Source organism: Balaenoptera borealis (assembly GCF_965194805.1).
Source record: "Balaenoptera borealis genome assembly, chromosome: 1".
Taxonomy (NCBI): domain Eukaryota; kingdom Metazoa; phylum Chordata; class Mammalia; order Artiodactyla; family Balaenopteridae; genus Balaenoptera; species Balaenoptera borealis.
The window spans coordinates 47,603,795-47,616,196 of record NC_138860.1 but is presented as its reverse complement, the minus strand read 5'-3'; the positions used below and the strand labels follow the sequence as shown (position 1 = coordinate 47,616,196).

The following is a 12,402-nucleotide window of genomic DNA, read 5'->3' as shown; positions in this document are numbered from 1 at the left end:
AGCACACCTCTCCAGATGGGTACTCGCCTTACCGTCTGACGCCCTGGAAAACACAGGTGCCGGGGAAAGGAAAGAGGCGGAAGCAGTCTCCGGGGGTGGGCGGGAGGACTCACCGAACATCTGAATGTGCCCTTTGGTGATGGGATTGAAGCTGCCGCAGGCGAGCAAGATAACGTGGGTCTTGGTGGTCTCGGTCATGGTGCGGGTGGGTCCCTCGCGCTGGTCCAGGGGTCGCCTCTCTTTTTGTGTCTCGATGCGTCTGCAGAGGGAGAAAGGAAGGCGAGGCTCCGGCGGTGGATGCTGGGGACTCCAAGGAGCCGCTCCAGACGCAAACCGCGTCACTCCCCGCCTCGCCTTAACGCTTGCAGCTCCGGCAAGATCCGAGGCTGCTTTTGTATTGCTAAGCTCCGTCCTCTTTTCCTTCTAGCTTCTTTCACGCCTCTCGCCCTGGTCTCCCTCTCCTCCCTTTCTCTCACCCACACCCCACCCCACCCCATCACGCTCTCTTCCTTAGTGTTTATCTATAAGTCGAGATGTGGTACCCAAGCCCAGAACCCTGAACACTGACAGGCAACCATCAGCATGGTGTGAGCTCTTTCTCTTACCTCCTTCTGAATTAGTTTTCCTCTCCCAATCTAACATTTTTCTGTCCACACCTACTTTCTCGAACATTTCCAACTCCAAAAGTGTTCGATTTTAAGAACTGTTTTCTTTCTCTCCTCAAATTTTAAGTGGGGAAATGACAGTTGGTCACTTCAGGAGTATTCATTTCTGCCCGTCTTTCCCCCCTTATCTCATGGTTTTGAACTACTGAACTGAGTCCAGAGGTTGACCTAGTGGTTGTCAAGAGGTAGGGGGAAGCTGAATCCCTCCCCTGGCATACTGCTCATTTTGTGGGTTGAAGCAATGAGAACATAGATGTGACAGAGTTACTAAAGCTGTGCTAGAAAATTATTGTGATCTTACAGAAGCTATCAAAATTGAGACAAAGATTTACCCATTCAACAAGTGTTCCTTGAGTGCCTACTATGTGTTAGGCTCTGTTATAAACACTGCTGATTAGGCAAAGTCCCTGTCTTCATCAAGTTTACATTCTACTGGAAGGACATAGACAATAAACAAACATAGAAGGAAATATTAGATGGCAATTGTGCAATGCACAATAAGTGAATGCAGTGCCCTCTCTGACAGAACAAAGGGTGAATGGAGAAGAGGGGACCACTTGAAATAAAGAAGTTAGGGAAGGCCTCTCTGGGGTGGTGAAATTTAAACTGAGACCCAAATGACAAGGAGTTGTTAGTACAAGTATTCTGGGACAGGGAAGGGCTCATTGTGCTCCTAGAAATGAAAGAAGGCCAGTGTGACCAGACTGCATGAATAATGGGAAAAATGCTAAGAGAGAAGATTGGACTGGTGATTAGGACCAAATCAAGTAGGGCTTGTAGGCTAGGGTAGGGTTTGGATGTTTTTCTAAGAGGAATAACTTAGAGAGGAATAACGAAAGGAAACCACTGAAGCTTTTAGGCAGAGAAGTGATAAGTAATTTACATTTTTATAAGATCACTCTGGCTGCTAGGTGGAAAATGGGAAGGCAAGGAAAGCATTTAGGAAATCCTCCTGGTAGTCTAAGCAGGTGCAGTTGTCCTTGGACTAGGTTTTATAGAGCTGAAGCTAATGAGAAGCAAATGGTCTCAGGATAAGTTTTGTAGATAAAGTTTACAGTCTTTGCAAATGGATTGGATGTGAAGGATGAGGGGAAGAGAAATCTAGGAAAATGTCTAGAAATTTGGTTTAAGTAAATGAGTGGGCTGAGAGTGAGAAAGATGGAGAAAGGAAGTTTCAGGGATGACCAATGTTCTATTCTGAGACAATAAATAAACCTAATAATTTGAGTTTTTTTTAAATAGCCTTTCAAAAAATTGAGATATAATTGACATATGCATTGTATTAGATTTAGGTACACATAATAATTCTGAACTTAGAGATCCACAAGTACAAATATTTACCTTTTTTGGGCTTCAAGATTCTTGGATAAATTTCTACCTATTTTAGTGGGTTGGTCATTGTTTCTTATTTAAGAGCATGTAGTTGGTGTACAGTAAATATTTGTTAAATTATGCTGAAAAGCAAATTGATCCTAATATGCATAAAATTTCCAGTTTAAAGATAAGTCCTAAGAATTGATGTATATTTGTAATTTGATGTATCTTCCCTCACAGGGGATGCAGATTATTGGGGCAGAAGAGCAGGAGATGTTGAGGGGAGCCCGACTTGGGTAGGAAACTCTGACACTGATTAGCTGGGCAATAAATATTTATTGAGTGTCTGCCACGTGCCAGATACTTGATTTAGAGGCTGTGAACAAAACAAAGTCCCTGCTTTAATACAGCTCACATTCTAGAGGGCAAAACAGACCATTAAAAAATAAAATAAAATAAACATAATGGTAACAGATACCATAATGAAAAATAAAGCTGGATGAGAAGAAAAGGAAAGGGAAATTCTCCTTTATTCAAGGTGGTCAGGGATGGCCTCTCTGATAGGATGGGATCTGAGCAGGGACCTGAAAGAAGTGAAGGAATCTGTCATTTGAATATCTGGGGAAGAACATACCTGGCAGAACAGCAAGTGCAAAGAGCCTGAGGAGCAAGAGTGCTTGAGAGTCTTCGACAAGCACAGCCGTATGGCTGCAGAAAAGAAAGCAAGTGGAAAAGTAGGACAGATCATATAGGGCCTCATAGGCCCTGGTTAGGGGCTTTGGCTTTTTCACTGGGAGAGATAGGAAGTCACTGGAGGGTTCTGAATAGAGAAGTTACATGAGCTGACTTACACTTGAGAAGTACCATTTTGGCAGGAAGTATAAATTTTGGAGTCATCAGTATAGTTTTATATTTAAAACCAAAGGATTAAATGAGGTCACCTAAGGAGTAACAGATATATACATATAGAGAAGAAAAGAGGCCCTCAGATTCAGCCCCGGGGCACACCAAATTAGCAACAGTAGCTAACATTCACTGAATATCAATAGAAGCCCAGGCATTATAAGCCATTTACAGATGTTAATTCATTTAACACTCACCATAATTCTATGAGTTCAAATAATTTTATCCCATTTTAGAGATGAGCATAAGGGAGAACAGAGAAATGAAATAACTGGTCCTAGTAAGTATGGAGCCAAATTCAAACCCTGGTAGTTTTGGTTGAGGCCCTGCTGTTTAGTTTGGCCCTGCTGTTGATCCAAGCCTACTATTTCATCTTGTTTCACGGCTATGCTATACAGGCATACCTTGCTTTATTATGCTTCACAGACATGGCGTTTTTTCAAATTGAAGGTTTGTGACAACCTTGAGTCAAGCAAGTATATCTACACCATTTTTTTCCAATATCATTTGCTCATTTTGGGTCTCTGTGTCACAGTATTTCAAACTTTTTTCATTGTTATTATATTTGTTATGGTGATCTGCAATCAGTTGTCTTTGATGTTACTACGGTAATTGTTTTGGAGCACCATGAACCACACCATATAAGATGGCAAACTTAATTGATAAATATGTTCTGACTGCTCTACTGACCAGCAGTTACCCCATCTCTCTCCCTCTCCTTGGGCCTCCTTATTTCCTGAGACACAGTCACATTGAAATTAGGCCAATTAATAACCCTAGAATGGCCTCTAAGTGTTCAAGTGAAAGGAAGGGTCAACTGATGCGGCAAGCTCCATCGCTGTCTTATTTTAAGAAATTGTCACAGCTACCCCAGCCTTCAGCATCCACCACCCTAATCAGTCAGCAGCCATCAACATCCAGGCAAGACCCTCCACCAGGCAAATGATTACAACTCACTGAAGGCACAGATGATGGTTATCATTTTTTAGCAAAAAAGTATTTTTTAATTAAGGTATGTACATTGTTTTTTTTAGACATAATGCTATTTCAAACTTAATTGACCACAGTATAGTGTAAACAGAAATGTTATAGGCTCTAGGAAACCAAAAAATTCATGTGACTCACTTTATTACAATATTCACTTTACTGTGGTAGTCTGGAACCAAACCTGCAATCTCTCCAAGGTATGCCTGGACTAACTGCATTCATAAAAATGGGGATAACTATACCCACCGAACCACAGAGATGTGAAGATTACCAGTAATGTAGAACACCTAGCATATAATAGATGGTCAATAAGTGATACTTATTTTATAAATGAGAGAATGGAACTTTGTAGCAGAGGTTTGAAGAACAGACTGAGAATTGCCATACCAAGTGTTCAGGTTTTCCCTCCTTTACCCAGGAAAAATGGAAAAGTAGGCAACAAAATTCAATGTAACTTGCTGGAATGACTGGACACTCACTCAACTCTACAAGTTAATTTTAATAAAAAGAAAGAAAGAAAAAAGTCCAATTCAACATTCCCACACAGAACAGTGGTCAATAAATATTTACCAATGAATCAAGTACAAAAATCTTTTTTTACCAGCCCAGTGCTGAGAGAGTAACAATAAAACGTGAATTTGTAGCACAATGCAATAAATACATTTCAGTCTTGTAGGTTATGTCTTAAGTAACAGTTTAAATTCTATAGATTAGATTAATTGGTTGTGATTCTAATTGTCTCTTGTAATTTTCTTTGTGCTTATCTCTAATTTGTGTATCCCCAAAGAGGGCTCAGGAACTGGAATATAAAAACATTGAAAGCAAATCTTGGTTCTGTCACTTGCTAATTGTTTGTCTTTGGGCAAGTCATTTATTGCTAAGACTGGAAATACAGTAATCCACCCTTATCCTCGGTTTCATTTTCTGAGGTTTCAGTTATGCATGGTCAACCTCTGTCTGAAAATATTAAATGGAAAATTCTGGAGATAAACAATTCATAAGTTTTAAATTACATACTGTTGTGATTAGCATGATGAAATCTCACACCCTCTGCCTCCATCCTACCTGGGACCCCCAACCACCAACATAATCTGTTCCTGACATCTAACCATAGACATTGTCATGGCTGGATGATCCAGGATCACCCAAAGCACATGATCCTTCTTCTGACAAATCCTCAGAAGGTCAATAGTAGCCTAATGCTATGTCATTCATCTCACTCACTTCATCTCATCATGTAGGTGTTTTATTATCTCACATCATCACAAGAAGGGTGATAGAGTACAAGAAGAAATTTTTGAGAGACAGACCACTTTCACATAACTTTTATTACAGTATATTGTTGTAGTTGTTCTATGTTATTATTATTGTTGTCAATCTCTTACTGTGCCTAATTTATAAACTAAACTTTATCATAGGTTTTTACGTATAGCGAAAAACATAGTATATATAGGATTTGGTACTATCCCCAGTTTCAGGCATCCACTGGGGGTCTTGGAACGTATCTCCCATTGATAAGTGGGGACTACTATACCATAATACATGCCCTGTGTGCTTTATAGGGGTCCTATATGGATCAAATAAGACCATGTGTGAGTAAATGAGTTTTTTTGGTTTTTATTTTTAAAGTATATCCTCAGCTTTAGGTCAAACTCCACAGTTATTCCATACAAAATACCTACTGTTTTTAAGTGTTCAGTGTTTCTATTGATGAGTTTGTCAAGGATGTTTCTGGCAGTTCCAATCTTAGAGGGTAATGGCTTTGGGAATGCGCTAATAGTGTATATATATATATCAACCAATGAAAACAAATACCAAAAAACATACTGACAACAAATTTATTCTCAGTGAAGATTCCAAGGCTGGTCCATAAGATATAGAAATAGGAATGTCAACCCTTGCATAATACATGTACCTTAATATATATCGTGATCTATTCTCAGGGGTTCTTGTTTTAACTTAGGTAATATAATTTGGTCCAATATTTCAAGTTTCCAACAACTGGTTAATTGGAAAAGGAACCTGAGTCATTCTCCCACAACCTAAACCTTGCAACTGGCTCCAGCCAGTTCAGTTTCCAAATGGCTCAAGGCAGACAGTCCAACCCAGAACCTTCCCTGCAATAAATATCTGTTCTGATGGGCAGGCTTAAGTGTCTATTGGGTGTGATTTGAAATGTGCATATGTAAAGTCTAGCAGTGTGAGTATGTATACTCACTTATCTCTCTATTACCTAGTCCAGATTAATCATCCATTTACATCACAAATCAGGGTAAAACTATTCCATGTTTACGAAGCTGGCTTCCAAAGTAATATTAGAGATCATCCTTCATAGGAAGTGCACAAACTCACACACACAAATGTGGCTCCCTAGTTCCTGGGATTAAGTCAGGTATTGAATATTTATTTCATGTTTCCTGGTAAAAATGATTCTGAGAAAAAAATATTATTCTGAGAAACCATGACTCCTTGGGATTCTCTTCAGTTCTCTACATTTGTATAGTTCTTTCTCCTTTGTTTTCTCCCCTTCTCTTCAAGGTAAACATCTTCAGGGATACAGCTAAAGTGATTGGCATTATTCTCCCGTTTTCCTCACAAGGAGATATTTTTACATCTGTGGGATGAAAAATGTCCCCAAGATTAAAAAAAAAAAAAATGTACCCAAGATTAAGATCCTTCTTCCTCTAGCTCTAAATCTCCCAAGTCTCACTCAAACTTATAATTTCTTTAATTATTCTAATCATATTTCAAAAATGAAAGATGTTTCCAAATTTTAAAACCTGATTATCAATTATAAACATGCCAATTTTGCTGGCACCACAGTGAAAGAAAAAAAGTACATGGGTCTTTATAACCAATAAGCATTGTATACCATTAAAAATAACAAATTTCTTCAACTAACTCAGATATTTGTTGATTTATTTATCATGACTTCTTTCAGATAATAGGGTGAGGGGCATGTACAAATCATTACTTTCATCTTGAGACCAAAGATCTCTTTTCCCAAGAGACAGAAAAATCAGTTCTAACAGACTTAGCAAGAAGTATAATTGATTAAGAAGTAAAATAATTCCTTGAAATGGCATCTGAGAATATCTCTGCCTCCCTCCTTTAAGTCACCCAAATGGAAAACACATTCGGCTCAAGGGAGCATTAAATGAAGGCTAGGGGACGTAAAATACAAAATATTTTTTCCATTACATCAATACCTCGCAATTTGGTTAAGTCAGATATAACCTAGAATTTCAATCCCATCATTTCCCAAACACAGAAGATGTAGAAAGCAGTTTGGGGTTCCACTTCTAATACCCCGAACACCCCAAAATTAAACTCCCCCATGAAAAACAGGCCCGGGAACTAGAGGAGGAATGATAAAGATGGTGTGACATGATACCTTTTATTACCTCTACAATGGCTCTAGAGAAGTAGCTCAGATCAAAAGATTATCCTGGGATATAATGAATAGCATGGTAACTGTACTTAACAATACTGTACTGCACATTTGAAAGTTGCTGAGAGAGTAGATCCTAATAGTTCTCGTCATAAGAAAAAAAATTTTTGTAACTATGTATGGGGACAGATGTTAACTAGCCTTATTGTGATCATTTTGCAATACATACATATAATCAAATCATTATGTTGTACAGCTGAAACTAATATAATGTTTTTTGGGGGGTTTTGTTTGTTTTGTTTTTTTTGTGGGATCTTAGTTTCCCAACCAGGGATCGACCCCATGCCCCCTGCAGTGGAAGTGAGGAATCCTAACCACTGGACCGCCAGGGAATTCCCTAATATAATGTTATATGTCAATTACACATTATTATTATTATTATTATTATTATTATTATTATTTGGGTCACGCTCTGTGGCTTGTGGGATCTTACTTCCCTGATCAGGGATTGAACCTGGGCCCTCGTCAGTGAAAGTGTGGAGCCCTAACCACTGGACCGCCAAGGAATTCCCAATTATACCTCATTTAAAAAAAAAAAAAAAAGACTATCCTAACAAGAGAATGGATGGTGATCACTAAACTATGCTGCAGAATGTGAGGGTCACCAAAGCAAAAGCCAAATGCAAATACAGTCCCCACTCCATCTTTTTTTATCCATGTGGCCTTAAATTTGCAATACTAATGTCTCCACTATGTTAAATAACTAGCATGGGGTATCTGCATCTGGAGACCACTATTACAGCACTGATCTGTTACCTAAGAAAATAAGTTTGTTAAAGAATTTTTGTTTCCCAATCTAAATGAATAAAGAAGTGAATAGGGGACTTCCGTGGTGGCACAGTGGTTAAGAATCCGCCTGCCAATGCAGCGGACATGGGTTCAAGCCCTGGTCCGGGAAGATCCCACATGCCGCAGAGCAACTAAGCCCGTGCGCCACTACTGAGTCTGCGCTCTAGAGCCCACGAGCCACAACTACTGAGCCCACGTGCCACAACTACTGAAGCCTGCGCGCCTAGAGCCTGTGCTCCGCAACAACAGAAGCCACCGCAATGAGAAGCCCGCGCACCGCAACGGAGAGTAGTCCCTGCTCACCGCAACTGGAGAAAGCCCGCGCAGCAACGAAGACCCAACGCAACCAAAAAATAAGTAAATAAGTAAATAAATAAATTTATATAAAAAAAGAAGTGACAAAGGGAAGAGGTGGGATAGTGGGGAAAAAAACAGCATATCTTACTTTCCAGCCAATTACTTCCTAAATATCCCCAGAATTGTTCCATTTTTCTGTATCTTTCTGCTACTTTTCAGCTTCAGGCCACCTTTCTCTCTCTCTTTAATTACCGAAGAATTCTGGCTGGGTTTCCTGCCAGTAATCTTTCCCTTCCCTAAGCCATTTTTCATATTCCAGCCAAAGGGATATTTCCCTAAAATATAAATCAAATCGTATCACTCTCTGGCTTTGAATCCTTCAACGGCTTCCTGCGGTCCTCAGAATACTATCCAAACTCTTAAAAGTCTAACAAGTCCCCTCATGATCTGGCTCCTAACTGCCCCCTCTCTTCACCCTATTCCCTTTAGTCCAGCCACAATGAACTTCTTTTAGGCATCAAATGTGGCATGCTCTCTCTTAGCCAGCAAATGCAAACCTAAATCGACTTAATTTATTTCCTGAGCCTTCTGTGAGCCCCGTAGGTCTGAGTTAATGCCTCTCCTCACAGGTGCTGGTTTTTTCTGTATCACAGCATTATCACAGTGTCCGGCATGGTGATTGCCTTTTGATTTGCTCACGCTCTTCACCAACATTTATTCAGACCCTAGCATGTACCAGGCAGTGTGCTTAGCACTCTGTGTTCATTACCCCATTTAATTTTCACTGAATCTCAGTTAAGCATAATAGGTTCTTTGATTATACATTACAGCTGAGGAAACTGAGACACGAGTAACTTGTTTAAGTTCACACAGCTAATAAGTGGGGGAGGCAGGCTTCGAACCTGGGTAGTCAACCTGGCACTTCTAGTACCGAACTCACCCCAAACTTCAATGAGAGCAGGAACAGCTTCTATCTTGTTCACTGTTATACCCCAGTGACTGTCACAGTCTGGCACATAGCAACGGCTCAAAAACTACTGGTTTCATAAATGTGGAATGATTTTTCCTTATGACTGGCTCCACTCTGTGCATAATTTTTTACTCCTATTCTGAGTTGGATGTCTTAAAATCTAAGAAAAGGACTGCACCAAATAAATCCTACTAGGTATTTGTAAGGCCTGTAACTATAAGATCTGTAACTATAAGATCTGTGGGCCTGTTCTTCCCCTCTCCTCTCAAGCTCTCTTTTAGACCACGGTTGTGTTGTCCATTCTGGAAGGAATAAAGTCACACCCTGGAACAGGTTATTGTCAGCTGGAAGTAGACATCCATCTTCAAAGCCCTCTATGTATGTTCCTGAACTTTAGGGCCTGAAAAGTTAGAAACAACATTTCTCAGACTCTCTGGCAGTCAGACTTCCGGATACTAATTACATTCTACCAGGGCATGTCCTGTGTGAGATTTGGAAGGCAAAAGTGATAAGAAAGCCATCTTACTATTGCTCTTGCTGCTAAGCAACACTGTTGATGTGTGTTTGAAGCCAGAACCCACATCCTGTAGTCCCTAAATTCTAGTCACCGAAGTGATGGGTGTTGAGAGGCAGTTTGGCAGCTTCCTGTGGACTACAGCTGTCACAGTGTGCCCTTGAAAGCTAGAGTCATGTGGTGGCACCTAACTTCAGTTTCTTTAGTACTCCCAAAGAATTTCCTAAGCACATAGTCCCTTGTTTTTAGTCCTTTCTGCTTGAAATACCTAGAGTTGTTTCTGTTTCCTGAATTGAAACCTACATGACACATCACCTTAAATGCTGTATCTAGCTGTACCCACTTTTTGTGTAGGCAAGAGCAAATTATATGTAAATGCAGTTATTTTGGAAATGTAAATATGCAGTGAATAAGAAATTGATTGACAGGAATTAGAATAATGGGTGAAAGAATTATAGGTTTTGTGTGTGTGTGTTCCCCGAGTAGGGGAAGGGAGATGGTGGGAAGGATGAATCAAGCAGAATGCTAGATGATGACTGGGAAAAGAGAGGGAGAAAAATGAGTACAGAACCCTAGGGCTCTACAAGGGAATAGCAGAGCAGAATTAATAATCAGTTTTTATGAAGAACTTGATCCAATAATTGTTTATATGCATGGAGCCATTTAGAGCTCAGAGTGCTTTCACACATGTTATCCTATTTGATTCTTGTAATACATGATGTTGTGAACTAAGCTTTTGCAGGCTCTGTTATGGATTTTTCATCTGAGGAAAGAAAGCAAGGCTCAGGGAATTTAAGTGACTTCCTCAAGTTACAGCTAGTAAGTGAGTAGATCAGAACCTTGATTCCAAATTCCAGTGTCCTACTCCGGGCTGCTGGCTACAGAAATCACTTTGGCTTAAGAATGAGGGAGAATTGAGGCATTCAGACTGTCAAGGGCGATAACCATGCTATTTTAAATCTGAACACAAAGGCTGTAGAGCCCAGTCATCAAGACCTTTGCCTTACTCAGAATTAGGAGGTGCCTTTCTTTGTTCTTTCCCAGTCACTAAGCCCTGAGAGGTAGGACCTGAGTGGCCTGGCAGTGGAGTTAAGGAGCAAAGTGGATTCAGTCTCTATGCTGCATAGGTAAAATTGGCATTTTGTAAATAGTCTTGGCTTGATGTTCCCATACTGTATAGTAAAGTCATTCTTGTGCTTCAAAGTCTGGCTGAGTTCTCATTACTCATCATAGAGAAAGGCACTGGGGCAAAGTAAGAGTAAGTTTTGGTTCTAAGGTCACATTAAAGACAGGACCCTTTGAGTGCTCTGGTGTGACTCATGGCGAATGGGATGCCTTCTTTACAGGGGGCCCCTGATGTCTGTGTCCACCTTCCACACAGCCCCACTCAGCTCTCATATTTCCTATCATCTTTGTCAGTCCTACTCTAAAGTGAAGATAGGCAAGCGGTCTTGCTTGGGGAACAGAGAGAGCTGTCTCCACTGGGGCAGAGTCATGTACAAATAGCTCCTGAGAAGTGGCATGGGAGAGGGAAGGATGAATAAGCAGTCAATTAGGGGAACCAAAAGGAGTTGTTCTACTATTTATTTCCTCTGCCTGGAGGACACTTCAGTATCTGGTGAAAGGATGACAGACAGTCCTCAGTCCTCTGGGTAACTGGCATGATGATAAACACAGATGCATCTGGCCCTGATTTTGGAGTTGTGGGGATGTGCGAAGTTTCCTTTAGTTGCTCCCTTGATGAGCCCCTCCTCTACATACACATAAAAGATGCACATCTTAAGCAGGGTTGCGGGGGGAGTACAGAAAAAAATGTTTAAGAAGCTTGGTAGAATGGAAATATGTTAATATAAATGTTTCAGACATTACATGAAATTTCTAAAAATCTTATATTTGTATTTGTATGGAAATATGTTAATATAAATGTTTCAGACATGAAATTTCTAAAAAAAAAAAAAAAAAAAAAGAAGCTTGGTAGAGCCATTTGGGTACAAAGAATACATTTATCCCAGGTGATGAGTGTTCATCGCTTAACGCTTCCTCTGGAGGATTAGTTCTTGGCCTTCTCTGGTAAGCCCAGTCCTCACTGAAAAGGTGCTCTTTAAAGTGATAGACACACAAGTTACTAAAATTATTCTATATTTTTATATCAAACTAATTCAATTTATCTTCTTTCCAATTAGTCTGAATGAGTGTGATAATATAGAGATTGCAAAGTTATTTAAGAAAGAAATTCCAGAGTCAAAGAAGAGGGTGGTTGCGCTGCTTTTTTGCTCACCAAACTTGGAGGTGGCCTTTGAGACAGATGGTAAGAAAGATACTTTTCTTTTATGCGTGTGGTAGACACTGTTGTTTGCCAATTCTCTTCTTCCTTTTTTTAGGCTGCCATTCCCAGCTCTCTTTGAGGCCAGTGTGGCTATGTGACCCAGTTCTGGCCAATGACACATGAGGGAAATTAGGCTGGGGTGGGAGGAGTAATTTACTCCTGGGAATGATTTTTACTCTTGTTAAA

The 12,402-nt window shown here is 40.1% G+C and overlaps 1 protein-coding gene across 4 annotated transcripts in view; it reads right to left on the bottom strand.

Moving 5' to 3' along the window:
- The window catches only part of NMNAT2 (nicotinamide nucleotide adenylyltransferase 2), a 211,025-nt gene that overhangs the window by 165,837 nt on the left and 32,786 nt on the right, over nt 1–12,402 (bottom strand). For 3 of the 4 annotated variants that reach the window (XM_082402170.1, XM_082402168.1, XM_082402169.1), the window contains exon 4: nt 114–259. The exons of the other annotated variant lie outside the window; for it this stretch is intronic. In XM_082402170.1, the coding sequence (XP_082258296.1) occupies nt 114–198 (85 nt within the window). In that variant the 5' untranslated portion in view covers nt 199–259. The remainder of the gene's footprint in view (nt 1–113; nt 260–12,402) is intronic. 4 annotated transcript variants of the gene reach the window in all.